General features: G+C 42.4%; 1 protein-coding gene across 1 annotated transcript in view; it reads right to left on the bottom strand.

Moving 5' to 3' along the window:
- Positions 1-205: 205 nt before the first annotated feature.
- The window catches only part of dchs1b (dachsous cadherin-related 1b), a 100058-nt gene continuing 84699 nt past the window's right edge, over positions 206-15564 (bottom strand). Inside the window, exons 16-30 of the mRNA XM_079566919.1 lie at positions 12788-13027; positions 12133-12258; positions 11077-11286; positions 10522-10778; positions 10225-10431; positions 8849-9245; positions 8610-8723; positions 7946-8157; positions 7714-7868; positions 7153-7283; positions 6751-7037; positions 6355-6496; positions 5759-5930; positions 5254-5663; positions 206-4613 (exon numbers count right to left, since the gene is read on the bottom strand). Of these exons, the coding sequence (XP_079423045.1) occupies positions 2566-4613; positions 5254-5663; positions 5759-5930; positions 6355-6496; positions 6751-7037; positions 7153-7283; positions 7714-7868; positions 7946-8157; positions 8610-8723; positions 8849-9245; positions 10225-10431; positions 10522-10778; positions 11077-11286; positions 12133-12258; positions 12788-13027 (5108 nt within the window). The 3' untranslated portion in view covers positions 206-2565. The remainder of the gene's footprint in view (positions 4614-5253; positions 5664-5758; positions 5931-6354; positions 6497-6750; positions 7038-7152; positions 7284-7713; positions 7869-7945; positions 8158-8609; positions 8724-8848; positions 9246-10224; positions 10432-10521; positions 10779-11076; positions 11287-12132; positions 12259-12787; positions 13028-15564) is intronic.

Here is a 15564-nt window from a genome sequence, read left to right as displayed (position 1 = left end):
ATCCTTCTGTTATTTCTTGGCTAATGTTGCTCACTCCAGATGCAAAAGTCCTATCAGGCAGATGTTGGACTCTACAGTTTAGCACCTTCCTGTTGTGTTTACTAGACCATGCTGTTTTTGCTCTTGCTTGTCTCTGGAGCGCCTCTCTGTGGGTGGTTTGTTCTGCATCTTGTCCAAAATCATGTATCTCCCCCTGCCCTGTACATTATAGCCAAATTAGGCAGAAAGCTCAGCAGCTACACAAACAGGGCGCTCTCCATATGGAATAAACATTTGTAATTATTCAGCCACACATGATATTACTTTATACGAGCTTGGAGGACTGATGATTGAATCCTGGCGTGAAATCTGGGTTGAGGTATGTGCAAAAAAACGACATTCAGTAGACCTGTTTTAATCCTCATGTTTCTGAGTATAACACAGTGAAATGAAGCAATTTGTCAAAACAGATCAGTAGGAATTTATTATTTGCATCTTAAATACATGTACAGCTCATAGCAGTCATCAAAGACGGTCATGGAAACGTGGAATCTACCAATTATAATGTAGCAGTGGGAAAGCAAAGACCTTTGTAATAATATAACACATGCCGGGCTTGACAGTGACCACGAAGGTTAATATCAAGCCCTGACCACATCTTGTTGGCGGAAAATGATTTTGTATACAGCAACATTTGAGGACAAATTGTCCAAAGCGTTATCTCAACACCTCGATGATGTTTAATGGAAAAGGTTCAAATAGAGTTGCCCCAGTTGCTTTACGTTGTATAAATATGGAATGAATCGACTACTGTATTTTGTCCGTTCACACCAGACACATTTTTAAAATAAATCCTGAATCTTTGTTTTGGCCATAGATCCTTAAATGTCAGACGTGAATGATGACCTAGACTCATGCATTTCTAAATGAAAACATGTGAGTGTGGACACAGCCTATATACAATTGAATATGGGCTGTCCAAACAGCATCATGGTTTTATCCTTAGTTTTTGGTACGAATGACTTATAATTCTATATGAAAGCAAATGGAGAATGGACATTTTCTAAGCTACACCATGACACTTAAGAAGTACTTCTACATACTCTATTAGAATGGTGCAAAAATCAAAAGGATGTAGAATATGGAAATAACTCTGTTCTGAACTGGTAGATCATTGTACATTCATTGACTTCATGCAGCTACTTTGTCTTATGTGCTACATTTGACCAAAAATGCGCTTTACCGACTGCTTTTGTTGGTTACCCCTTCAAGTCCATTGCCTTTGTTTTCATTGTGCTGAGAAGAACCTAACTTTACAGCTGATGCTTCTTTCTTTTTTCTTTTTGTTTCTTTTTTACTAATGTAAGTGATATTTGGAAGCACAATTTTCCAAAGACACAGAGGTGACAAACAGTCCCTGAAAAACAGAGGGGTTTGAGTTGAGCTGAAGAAGCAAAGCGACAAGAGATAAATCATCTTTTGAGAACTTCGATTGACAAAGTGAGAATTTTACTTTCCTACAATCCATAATGCAACACAGAATTCAGTTTGTATAAATAGTGATTAAAACACAAGAATTTCTGTCACTCACACAAGGACAAGAACACTATAAAAATGAAATATTTTACATACTATACATAGCAGAGGCTTCATACATACACATATTAGCATTTACACAATCCACTCTGTGCGAAATACAGATGTTTTGAGACCTGAAATCATACGTCCATATAAAAATATATAAAAAATAATGTAAAAAGGCATGTCCTCTGTAGTGACAATGGGCATATTAGTCTATACAGATGTCGGTGCTTGGCAACTTTGTGAGCTCACTGTCAGTTCAGTTCACGGTAATGTCAGAGGCCATTTTAAAAGCAGCCACGAGATTAAGTAAACGCTGTAAGGTGTTCAAAAAGAGAGGAGCTGTACTCTCTGGCCAGCCAGCGAGGTAAAACAAGGAAAGTACATTATCTACAGCTAAGGGATCTCTGACTGACCAACATGGAAAGTCCTGCGTCACTACAAACATGAGGCTGTGGGCTGGTCCTGTCAGCCTAGTCCCATTCAGTTCATTAACACTTAAAGAGACATACTGTTCGGTATCTAGCAAATAGGCAAAGTCTTTGAAATGCCTAGGGAAAAATCTGGGCACTTGGCACAACAGTTCCTTCATACAGTACAACTTGAGTTTCATTGTAAAGACAGTACAGACACTTCCATACATCCCACTGGTGAAGAAGTTGCGAAAATGTTCACTGTGGGCTATGTTTCATATGTCCCAAACACTTTAAAACTTCATCACATGATCCATACTGACTACAATCTCTATGAGTGGAGTCCTCTTTTCTTCCATAGGTTGTTTTAGTGCACCCCCACTTCATTGTTCTGTCAAAAGAGGCCCACAGTTCCTGCGATAGAAATACTTTAGAAAAATCCATTTGGGCACTTGGCACAAGAGTCTCTTCTTAACTACGGTTCATCAGTTCAAGACAATACACTTCCATACATTCCACAGTTTTGAAAGAGTCAAAAAATGCTATCATTACTGTGCTGTCTGTCTAAATGTTCACTTTAAATAAAAATCCTTCATATTCGCATTTCGTGGACCGGACTCTGGTCCAGTGAGGGCTCCCGAGTGCTGATCATAGAAGCAGATGGCCCTTGGTTGACCCCGAACGGTGAAACGGCTGGCGATCTTGCAGCCAATGGGGATAAGGACGGGGAGAAACTTGGGGACATTGCTGCTGATGATATCGACCCTTCGTGGCTGATGGGTGACCTCCGTAGAGACGCTAAATGCGGGAATGTCCGACCAATCACAGGGACTTTTGGAGGGACTGACATGGCGCCAGGATGGGCCACCGATGTTATCAGAGGAGGCGGGTCAATTCTTGGCTTAGGATCCATTTTAGGTTTCGGTTGAAAAGGCAGGCGCGGGTTTTGAGTTTGCTGAGCCGTTTCATCTTTGAGCCTGGCGATTTCCGTGAAAACATTCGCCAATGGTTGGAACTGTGGACACCAATTGAGAAGGTAGTCCCAGTTGTAGCTTCCTCTCAGCTCCTCGTCGCTGGCGACAATCGCTGTAAGAGACCCATCCACTGAAGGTTTGCCATCTTCTGGAAAGGCGTAATCCTTGGGGAGAGAGATGTTAAGTCCTCGTCCCACTCCGAGATACCCTCCTCCCTCATCTCTGTAGGCCGGCAGCTGTCCCGAAAGCAACGTCCCACTAAGGCTGCCTCCGAGCTTCTTCCCTTTGAACCAGGTGCTACCCTCCAGGCTGGACGGCTCACAAGAGATGTCTGATAACTGATCTGCATCTTGCTGGATACCGGAGTCTGGACCTCGTGCTGAGATGTGCTCCTGCATGGATGAAGTTATCGAAGCCACTCTTGGGTATTCATTGATCATTCTTATTTCATCATCTTCTGCTGCCTCGGCTGACCCTCGTCCACTAGAATGAGAGGGGTCAAGAGAGCCTCCCCTCGGGTACTGACCGCCACCCGCCCCGCTTTGGTCGGCTGCGTATCCTGGCAAAGTCTGGTGGTACATTCTCTCCCCAGCCCCAGAACTGCACTCATCGAGTTTTTGCATAGCAGTGCCAGAAGCGACATTTCGGTTTCCTGCATCTTGACTTTTCTTTCTTCTCCGAGATTTCACCAAAAAGACCACGACAGCCATAACAACCAGTAACACTATGACTCCAAGAGAAATAGCTATGATGCTTATGAGAAGGATGTTGACATCAGGAGCGAGGCCAAAGTTCGTATTTGTGACATCTATGGAAACCTGGGCACTTGTAGTCCTTGAAGCGTCTAGAGGACTGTGAGCTTTTATATCTAGATTCATGAGTCTGGCATCTTGTTTGGCCCGACCTGATCCAGAACCGGAACCACCGCTGCCAGTGCTGTCCATCTTTAGGAAGATGACTCCAGTGGTTTTATTCACATCAAAATAGGGTGAGCCAGTGGGGAGAGAGTACAGAACAATTCCGTCAACCCCTCCATCTTCGTCATTTGCTTGAACTTGACCGATGCTCTGGCCTTTCTTGGCTCCTTCTGGGACCTCAAATGCAAACTCAGGAGATGTGAAAAGCGGGTCATACTCGTCTTCCCCAGTAACAAACACCTGGACGGTCACAGTGGCGGAGTGGTTGCCGGAGTCAACGGCTAAAGCTACAAAATTAAACGAGTTGATCTTTTCGAAATCGAATGACGTTTTGCTTCGAATTTCTCCTGTGTTTTGATCGACTATGAAGCTGTCCTTTCCCACGCTTGGCCGCTCAATCATGTAGTACTTCAGATGTCCGTAGACGCCCGTGTCGTGGTCTATGGCATGGAGGACAGTCACTGCGGAGTTGGCCGGTTGGTTCTCCCTGATGCTCGCTGTCAGGACCTCCACAGGGAAGTATGGGTGATTGTCATTCACATCTTTGACTTCAATAGTGACAGGGGCAAGTGCGAAGTGGCCCTGTCCGTCCGAGGCTTGCACTATGACGATATGAGTCGACTGATGCTCTCGATCGAGAGTGCGATGAAGGCGTAAAGCTCCGGTCCACTGGTCCACAGTAAACAGGTTCACCTCGTCCCCAGAGCTGATGCTGTACAGGATCTGAGCGTTGGGAGTGGAGTCTAGATCTGTCAAGAAAAGCAGCAATAAATAAAACAACTTGTGAATAACTGAAAGGGTAAGTAGAAGATGTGCAAGATTTTATGGCAAAGGAAATTGGTGGTTTGGAACTAAAGCAAACTCAGAGTTTTATAGTAATGCAATTTTCAGTTCAGCTTACAGTATTAGTATTTCAAGGTCGGCAACATTTTAGAAATAGAGTCAAAATAGTTCAAGGATACTAATGTGACTGGTGTTTTAATGTTGTTAACAGAAAATAGATGAAGAGGATTTTTTTTGCTAATCCCAAAGAGTTAAAAAAAAATCTGATTGGTACGTTAAATCTGAGTGATACAACACAGCACTATAATTTAGAGTACAACAGCATGTATTTTACAGTTGCCAAAAATCTGCAAAGGCAATAAACTGATATATTGAGAAAGACATGGCAAACCACATGCTGAGAATCGACAATATGCTTTATGCTTAGCGAAATTTGAAATGACAGTATAAATAAATATTGGAGCCATGAACAACTCCTGGAGGTAATAAAAATAATACAATAGTAGAAGGCTCCCAGGTCAATGAGTGCCCTACAGAACTGAACCATGATGCACCTTCTCCTGATAACATACAATAACATTCCACTACGTATTATGTTTCTCTCACCTGTTGCGGTCAGTCGTATGATCTCAGTTCCGGCAGAAGCCCCTTCGCTCAGCGCCACAGTGTAGTCCGCTCTGCTGAACACCGGCGGGTTATCGTTCACATCCCCGACCGCTATCATGGCCGCCACACTGGAACTCCTCTGAGGTACTCCGCGGTCCGACACCACCACGGTTAGATTGTACAGCGGCCTCGATTCAAAATCCAGACCCTCGGCCAATAGCAGGGTCCCGACAGTCTGGAAGCCCCGCCCCTCCAGGTAGCGGACGCTGCTCTCAATCTGGAAGGCGTTACCCTCATTTCCGTTGGCGATGGCAAAGTCAAATCCGCAGTTGTCCCGGGAGAGATCGCTGTCGAACGCTTCAAAAGTCAAAATTGTGGCCCCTGGGAAGCTGTCCTCAGACACAGTCGCCCTGCAGACACACGGAAATGTATTTAAAGCTGACATTTTGAAGGGGACAGCATAATAAAGCAGGAAATAAATGAATAAATTTGTTTTTTGGCTGACCTGTACTCAGACTGGTGGAACAAAGGAGCATTATCATTGACGTCAACGATTTGGACTTGGACCGTGGTGAGAGAGGACAGAGAAGGAGAGCCGCCGTCACAAGCTTCAATCACGATATTGACTGAGGGACGTTCAGGGTCGAACTCAGCTCTCTGATTGATGAACAGAGTCCCTGTGCAAAGATAAGCGGAAGAGAGTCAAACAGCTGCAGCGCTAGAAAGATGCTATCAATTCAAGATGCTTCCAAACAGTTTGGATGAAACTAGTAAGCATCTATGGAGCATTTCACATAAAGTAGCTCACAACAGACACGCTTGGAGATTTCTGTTAAATCAGCATAAAACGACATCATGAATAAACCACAACTAAATCCTTGGATGAACCTCAAATTAAATCTGCTGTTCATAATGATCGTTGAGCGTTCGAATAGACAATGTACTATTTACCACTATAATTGTCTTTCAAGCAGACAAGCATAAACACATAGAGACTGCACTTACTAATATTGTGGTGAAACATTTGCTGAATGCAGAGTACAACCATGAGACAGCTAAAACGCACAGCTAAACTGTCAGAGAGGATTATGTTATGTATACCGTTATTGGGGTCGATGTAGAAGCCCTCCTGTGTGGAGGACATGACTCTGTAGGTGATGCGCCCATTGTCCCCCGAGTCTCTGTCAGTGGCTGTTACTGTGATGACTGGGCTTCCTGCTGGGGTGTGCTCAGGCAGTGTCACCTGAAAAGGGAATATTTAATATTTTAACATCTCATTACAATCAACCTTCGAAACCTAATGTCAAATAACTTTTAGAGAAGATAAGTTTTGTGAACTCAAACATTGATGCTTTACAGTGTTTGTAACCAAGCCAACCATTATTTTTATATGTTATACCTTCATTATTTTTCTGCTTTAACCCATTTTGATATGGCAGATTTGGCTACACACACATCGACTATACTGAGTAAAATTGAAATAAAATGGATGATTACCTGATACAGATCATTGGTAAAGGTTGGCATGTTGTCATTGATGTCCTCAACTAATATGGTGATGTTGGCCTCAGTGTCGTGGCGGCTGTCCGAGGCTCTCACGGTGATCGTGTACCAGGTCTTGACCTCAAAGTCCAGAGGGGCCGTGAGGGACACACTGCCACTGTAGCGGTGGATCCCAAACCTCCCTAACGCTGTGGGCTCCAGCTTCAAGGAGTAAGACAGGGCCGGACTGGAGTCTACATCATTACCCGTTACCAAGGTGATCTCTGTGCCAATCAAGGTGTCTGAGAAAAACAATGCAAAATATTGAAAGTTATATATTTACTGTACATTGTTGCTCATGAAGTTGTTTTGTGCCCAAAATTCTGCTTTAGTAAAAGCCAGTGTGAATGAACTTACTTTCAGGGATGCGAATCTCTTGGGGAAGTGGAATCGTTGGTTTGTTGTCATTTTGGTCAACAATAATCACTGTTAATGTTGCTGAACCTGCCAACTGAGGAGATCCTCTGTCAGTGGCTGTAACGACTAATCTGTGAATTAAAAAAAACAAAAAAAAACATGAATAATATCATATAAAACTGTGGTTCCAAAACTTTTCACACACAGTATCACCTCATGAAATATTAGACCTTCCAAGTACGATTGAAAACCACTGATATACGATATAAATAGTTCAAAAAGTCGCCTGTCTGTCTGTCTGTCTGGTCTTGTGCATCTGGTGTGCAAGTATGCTCTGCCTCAGTCTTCAGCCGATTATGCTCACTTCCTCACCAGCTATTTCAACATGCAACGTCTGACTGAGTATGATTTATAACGTGATACATCAAACTTTTTCCCTTTAATAGATGTGCTCCGTGATCTAAAAGACTTGCTCTGTTCGCTCGCCGGCACGCCTCATTTTAAAGAAACACATAAAGGCTCGGTGTATGGGGGTCATTTCTGCTGCCGATCTGTCCTCACTTGGTCTGGTTGAAGATCTCGCGGTCCATGATGGCTGCCGTGGTGATGGTTCCTGTCGTGGGGTCGATTTTAAACAGTCCCCCGAACGAAGCCGTGTTCTGGAAAGAGTAAGTCACCTGACCGTTCGAGCCCTGGTCCACGTCCTCAGCCACCACCTGCAGGAGAGACGAGGGAGGAATGAAGTTGAGTGTGAAAATTAATATCGCTCCACCAATGAATAGACTTGACTCACCTGTATAATCGGCTGTTCGTAGAGTTGCGCCTCTCTAATGTAGGCCACGTAGTTCTGCAGCTGGAACCGCGGCAGGTTGTCATTGACGTCCTGGAGGATCAGGTTTATGGCCATGAAGGTCGTGGAGGTCACGGTCTCCGCCTTCACCACGAGGCGCAGCCGAGGAGAGTCCTCAAAGTCCAGCCCTATGGAGCTCTCCACTGTGATCTCACCTGGAGGACAGACATTAGAGTTACACAAATTATGTTGTACTACATTATTGTAACTCTCTTGTAGGGCTGGGTACCATTAAACAGTACCAGTATGGTTAAGTTTAGGTACTAATGGTATCGAAAAAAGTGAAAATTTTGTCCCTTTTTTTTTTTTTACAATCTTCTCGCCCATTTTTTTTTTCATTTTTCCCAATTTTTGAATTTTTTTATTACAAATATTTTCCCTATTATTCCCCATTTTTACACTATTTTTCACTTAATTTCCACAATTTCTCCCCAATTTTCCCCAAATTATTCCCCATTTTCCCCTCATTTCTTCACATTGGAGACTAACTCGATATTGTAAATTTGCAGATCTTTCTTTTCTGGTTACAGTACTAGTGTTGAAATAAAATGAACGGTAGCCAGCTCTACTCTCTTGTTATCTTATGCAAACATATAACTGAACGTACCACTTGAGGAGCTGATCCTAAAGGACTGCTTTCGGTTTCCACTGAAGAGGCTGTAGCTGATGCCTCTATTGGAGCCATCGGGGTGTTGGGCCACAGCCTGGAACACAGCGGTGCCTAAAGAGCGAAGAGAATAAAAATAATACATTAACTGGCCAGGAAGACACAATTACATACTAAAATCTTGGGTGGACAAAATGTATAGGCAGCAACATTGATTGTTAATTCAAAACATGTCATACCTTTTGAGGCGTTTTCTTGTATGTTGACATCTCTTGCATTTCTGGAGAATTTAATCCCGCTGTACTCCACCTCCTTCACAAAGATGACCACCACGCCTTGAGCGGATTGAGCCGGGCTGCCCTGGTCCATGGCCTCCACGATGAGAGTCCTCTGGGCCTGAGTGAGACCGGTGAGGGGCTCGGTGGCCTGGATCTCTCCTGTCAGAGAGTTAATGCCGAAGCCTCTGACCGGTGTGGCAAAACGGTAGAACACGGAGCCGTTCGCTCCAAAGTCCTTGTCCTCTGCCTTCATCGTGGCCAGGACACGCTGACTGCGTTTACTCGAGACCTCTATGATGAGAGGGTCTTGGAGGAAGAATGGGGCGTTGTCGTTGACGTCTGTGATTGTGACTATCACCTAAACAGACAGAGAGAGAAAGAGAAAGACACTTTAACTGGAAGGTTTTCTATAGTCATCTAGAAAACTAGCAATTAGGAACAATATTATGGCAAATGATGCACTTGTTGGCGCATTGTAGTATTAGACAACAATAATCATTTGTCTTCTATGGTTACTGATATGCTAGAATGATTTACCCAGGTCATTTGTAGTTGATTGTTTCAAGTGGTGAGTTTGAAAAGTGGCCAAAGAAAGAAAAAGAAATCAACCTTAAACAAGTCATGGGTAACAAATACTAACCTAACTCAAACATAACTTGGTAATAGAGTTAATGCTGTTTACTATATGATAGAAAGTGTGTTATGCCTGTTTGTTTTGCATAGGGCTACATGTTATGCAGGTGTTCATACATAATGTTGGGGGTAACGTATTACAAAAGCAACGAGTTACACAAATATATTACTTTTTTCAGTAACTAAGGAATATAAAATATTACTTACAGAAATGTATTAGTCATTACAATTCAAGTTACTCGAGTTACAAGTGTAGTTAACTGTATGAACCCCCAAAAATAAATAAATAAATGCAGCCCCAAATCATGTTGAACACTGGTGTTTAAGATCTGCAGTTGCATGTTGTGTCATGTCGTCAAAACAAAACACAAGACAATGGGGAAAGAGAAGGAAAAGGAAATCTCTGACTGCACTATTGCTTACTACAACTTTCAGTTAATTTTTTGCCAAACGTAACTCAAAAGTAACTCAAAAGTAACTCAAAAGTAACTCAAAGTAGCGTAACTCAGCTACATTTTTGAAACAGTAATATGCAATACAAGCATATTACATTATTAAAGCTCTAATCACAATATAGAATATATTAAAATTGTGAAGTAACTTGCCCAACACAGGTCATATCATACACTGTATTACTAAACCACTTATAAGAAGGAAGCTGGGTGGCTGAATGTCACTACATCCTCTCGTCAAGACTTGCATACCTGAGCAGAGCTGTTTCTGGGTTCAGCCGGGGACAGATCCACAGCGAGCACTTGGAAAGTGTATGTGGCCACTTTCTCTCTGTCCAGAGGAGCAGAGGTGATGATGTGTCCCGTGTTTTCATCGACTGTGAAGGCCCCGTGCGCCTCCTTACTCAGGAAGTACAGGATCTTCCCATTAAACGCCTCATCCTTATCTGTGGCTTTGACCTGGAAATTAGATCAACAGAGAACATTAGCATTGTGAGTCTTATCAACATGAATTTTAAATACATTTGGGTTTTATAGATACTTCCTTACCTCCAAAACAGGAGTTCCCACTGTCGCATCCTCAGACACGTCCACCGTGTAGCTGCTTCGGCCAAAAACAGGGCTGTTGTCGTTGACGTCCAGCACGCGCACATTGACTGTGACTGTGGTGCTGAGGGCAGGGCTGCCCTTGTCTGCAGCCACCACCTCCAGGTTGTACTCCGCTGTGGTCTCCCGGTCCAGAGCTCGCGAGGTGGACAGAGCTCCTGTGTTGGCATGGAGCTGGAAGTCTCCATCTGGATCTCCACCTGAATACGGGCAAAGAACACTGAGAATGACAAGATGTTTTTACAAAATGAGTGACGAAAGATGCAAGGAAAGGGGGATAAGAAGACCAGGCCAACTTTGCACATATGTGGCTAAATTGACTCCAGACCCACTGTGAAAAAGTGTAACACAGCACAGATTTATAACAAGAAATGTCAGTCATTTATAGTACCCAGAGCTAAATTCAGACTAAAATACAGGGATAAATGCTCACTCTGTTGGGACACAAAACAAAGTCACTATCTTCACTTTGTATCTCAATTCAATATCTGTTTTTACCAGTGATCCTGTATTCCAGCTGTCCGTTGGAGCCCAGGTCGGGGTCTGTGGCTTTGAGGACGCACAGTTCAACAGGTGCTTGGTTCTCGGGCACCTCCAGACCGTACCACAGCTTCGCAAAAACAGGGGCGTTATCGTTCACATCCTGCACCTCCACAACAACCACCGCTTTGGCGAAGTTAGACGGCATCCCTCCATCTCTGGCGTAGACTGAGGAGACAATGTACGCAACATTAAAAAAATATCTATCTTTGACTGATGTCATTACAATATAACGGCAAAGGTTTGACTGGGCTACTCACAAAACTGATATCCAATGGTAGAAACAAGCCTTTTTATTTTACATGAAGTAAAGTTGTTCGTCAATTATCTCTGTTTTCATACATGTTTTTGCAGCTTAAAACCGATGCGAGAAGTTGTAAAAACTGACGTAAGTTAACCTCTTAATACCCACCTGAACCAAGCCCATTTTCAGTTTGAGATTACCCAAATCTAAAAGCTTCTTGAAAAAAGTAGCGACAAAAACGGGAAGGAAACGCAACAAAAATGTGACAAAAGAGCGATAAAAGAGCAACAAAAATGTGCCTGAAAAGCAGCAAAAAATTTGCGACAATAAAGTGCCAAAAAACAACAACAAAGCATCAAAAGAGCGACAAAAACACGCCAGAAAAGCAACATAACACAACAAAAACGTGACAAAAGAGTGACAGAAACATGATTAAAAAAAAAGCTATTAAAAAATTGAAAAAAATTGAAAAAATCATGCAAAAAACCTACAAAACGACCAAAAAAAAGAGACAAAAACTCTTCAAATATGTGACAATAAAGGTTACGATCAGTTTTGTCAGTCTTTCAAATGAGGTGTTACACTGACTCTCCAGTCGAGAAGCTTTTAGATTTGGGTAAAGCTGAACTGAGAAGAGCTTGGTTAAGGAGGAAGGTTAAGCATCATTTGAAGCCTTTTCTGAAGCCTCCAGCCCCATAAAGAAAGCTTCACACAGTTTTGCCTGTTGAATGTGTTGCCTGCAGCTTGTATTCTCCTGCTCATATTCTCACCTGTGAAAGTGTAGTGGTCTTCGTGCTCGCGGTCCAGCTCTCTGGTCGTCGTGATGACTCCAGTTACAGGGTTGATAATGAAGCCCTCCTCTGTCAGCCCGCCGTACGTCACATGGCCATTAGAGCCTGCGTTCAAAAAAACACACAACATTTAATAAAACCAACCAATGTGGCTTCGGCAGCGCACTTAAAGACCCAATTAGACTTGTTGAATCGAAGCTCTGTGTGTCAGTAACCACACTTTTAATTTGCTTTCATTAGCTCTTTAGCCCGCGGTTCCTCTGTCTACGAATAACCTTTTATTGCATGTTGGTTTTCAAGTCTTTCCCAGAGAAAGATGTTGTTGTTTTTTAATAACTACACAATAAGTAAAAAATCCAGCCACTTTTATGTTTGTAACACTGCATTTATTTACACTGATTGCCCCTCTAAACAAGAAACTCACTACTGTTGCTGCCAGCCATATAAAAACTGCAGAAACAATCGACTCATTTTGAACATTTTGACAAAACTGGACCTGGCTTACATCCTAAAGAATATTTATTTACATTCATTTACCAAATACCCATGTTTTTTTTCCTGCCCATAACCTTATTAGTAACCCACATACACCCAAAGCTCCTCGGTGAATAAACGTAATTGAGACTTGAAGTACCTTGGTCGCGGTCTGTGGCTGTGACCGTCATCACTGTGGTCCCTGGCCCTTTGTTTTCCATCACCGCGGTCTCAAACTGTGCTCGTTGGAAAACCGGCGCCTCGTCGTTCACATCGATCACTTGGACGCTCAGCACTTGCGACGTGGACAGCTGAGGTATCCCGTGATCCTCTGCGACGATGGTCAGGTTGTACACTTCATGCTCTTCACGGTCCAGGGGTTTGAGAATGGACAGAGAGCCTGCGAAAGAGAAGAGGAGTTTATTTAAATGTTCGCTTAGGGGCATTTAGGTCATGACTTCAACATTGCATTTTTTGGCATTTGGGATAAGCGGAAAGACGCAGTTAAACAAAAATCTGCAATTTTACCTTGTTTTACGAGTCTTTCCAGTGAAAATTGATGTTTGTGACACATCAAGCTATTTTTTATAGAAATAATTTAGGTTTTCCAAATAACAGTGACACACAGAGCCAAACAGGGATAAAATGCTATTATAGTTAATTCCCAGCGAGGCCTAATAACCTGAGAAGTATTACGATTTATACATCATTGGCTACATAAACCATTCATTCTGTTTCGTTTCTTTCTCTATTTGAATGTATTATGTGTTCGCCCCTGTCCTTCCCTCAAATACAAAGAGAGGTCAGCCAAAGTGATAGGAAACATGAAGTGTGTATCTGAACACTGCTGCCAACAGTGTCCAGGGTTAAGCAAGTGAACGATACAGGAGAGGCCATTATAAGTCATAAAAGCTGCTGAATGCCAAACACATATATCAGGCGGAGACTTCTGTGCTGCTTTGAAGTTTCTGCGGAACTTTGCTTATATCAGATAGAGAGAATATTTTAAGTTTTATTCTGCTCTGGAGTCAAAGCGCAGAAGTATACTTTTGATTAAAAAAAGCAAGCAAGCAAGCAAGACATCAAAGCAAGGACATCTGTGGCTTTGACCGAGTGTGGTTAAAAGACATCATCAACTTAAAGCAGAACTAAGTAACTCATGCCCCTAGAGGCCATAAGTGCCACTGCAGGTGTCGTAGCATGTGTTTTTTTTTACTCATTAACTGTCTTTGAGAGTAAATACTACGCTGACAGAAAAGACAAAGGGGGAGAGGGATATTGTACATTGTGCCACAACCCAATTACACAATGTAGACTATATTTTTCACTCAAACCTTGATGAAAATACTGCTAAAGTGGGGCTAGCCCACAGTTAGCTTTGCCCGTTAGCCTGTCAGCTTCTTCTTCGTGATTCCTTTAGTGTGTATTGGGTCTCCGGGTCGGAGCAGGAAAGTTGCAAGCATGGTTTTCTGGCCAGAGACAACAGGGGGAGATAAAAGACCCCCCAATCGTCCCATCAACACTTGCATCACCCCCAGAGGGACTACGGAAAGGATTTAGTAAGGTAAACAAGTTACTTAGTATTGCTTTAAGAAGGTTAGACGGCTGAAGCCTATTTGAAATTTCTCTCTTGATCAATTCTTTAAGATGAGCTACTGCTAACACTCTCAGATTTAGTTTAAAAAAAATGTAAAACCCTGTACCTGAATTATTAATTAATTATTTTAGAATAAACTGTTGGGATCCAAACTCATTCCTTACTTTTCTAACACATTGATAACATGTCATTTATTCTTAGGGCTGAGTTCAGCTTGTTCCTTTCAGGGAGTAAAGCGGAGATTTTTCATTTCAAATGTCTGATTGCATAATAAACTTACTTTAAGTGCATATGACTGAGCAAAACAAATTACATTCCACATCTAGGAAAAAAAGGGGTCGACCCGTCATTCCGACAACCCTCCATAGCGACATCCCGCCAATCCGACCTCTATTCCAACAATAGTTTTGAGCGTAGCCTGTTTAGTTTGTAAACTCCACCATCCACGTTAGGGCTAAGTTAAGGTTAGGGTTAGTTCTAGAAGGCCCATGTAGCTTTAATAATTCTCGTGTGTGTCGGAATGGCACGACGTTGCACAAAAGACAAAAGTGTCACCACTCCGACAAAGGGGGACGGGCTGGGACGTTTGATAAAGAATGGAAATGCCTCCACTCCAACAATTAGACCTCAATGTTGGAGTGGGGGGGGTGTCAGAATGGCTGGGTGTAACCGGAAAAAAAAAAAAACTGATTCCTAAGACAAACATTATATAGAGGATACACTCACAAACGATTGGAACTACAAGTCTTGCATAGTGCAATTTAAAAGATGTTATACTAATTTCCCATGGGCAACAATGTTAACTATAGAAAATGGCTCCTGCCAGAGATTCAACTATTAATTTCTCCAAATCTGGCTGACATTAATGACATAGATAGAAGATAAACCAACAATAAAAAAATGAAAATAGTTTTTGCACATTGCACCATTTCGTCAACATCCATATTATTTGCAGTAAAAAGCTCCAGCTGGAGACTGTAACTATGACAGGTCTTATGTAAGGCCAAGGGCAAAATCTCCTCCAAGCATTAATAAAACATATATACTTCAAAACCACAAGAGAAGAGGCTCTAAACTTTAAAGTGGTCTGTGAAACTCTCTGAGCGGCTGTAATTTCTAATAGCACAACTTCACATTGGCAGAGAAAACATATAACTAACCAGGCTAATGATACACCACACATTAGCAAAGTGGTTTGGTAAATGTCTTCGCTAAATGCTAATCGGCTTTTACTGCTATTACTGCTATTATTAACCTACAGTTTTTTAACATGGGAAAGCTTGGGGAAACCAACCACAAGTGAACTCAAGATTTTATAACGTCGATGACTTGGTGCCATC

The sequence above is a fragment of the Gobius niger genome, assembly GCF_951799975.1.
Source record: "Gobius niger genome assembly, chromosome: 11".
In the NCBI taxonomy this organism is placed as follows: domain Eukaryota; kingdom Metazoa; phylum Chordata; class Actinopteri; order Gobiiformes; family Gobiidae; genus Gobius; species Gobius niger.
Note: the sequence above shows the minus strand (reverse complement) of the source record. Positions and strands in the feature narration are given on the sequence as shown.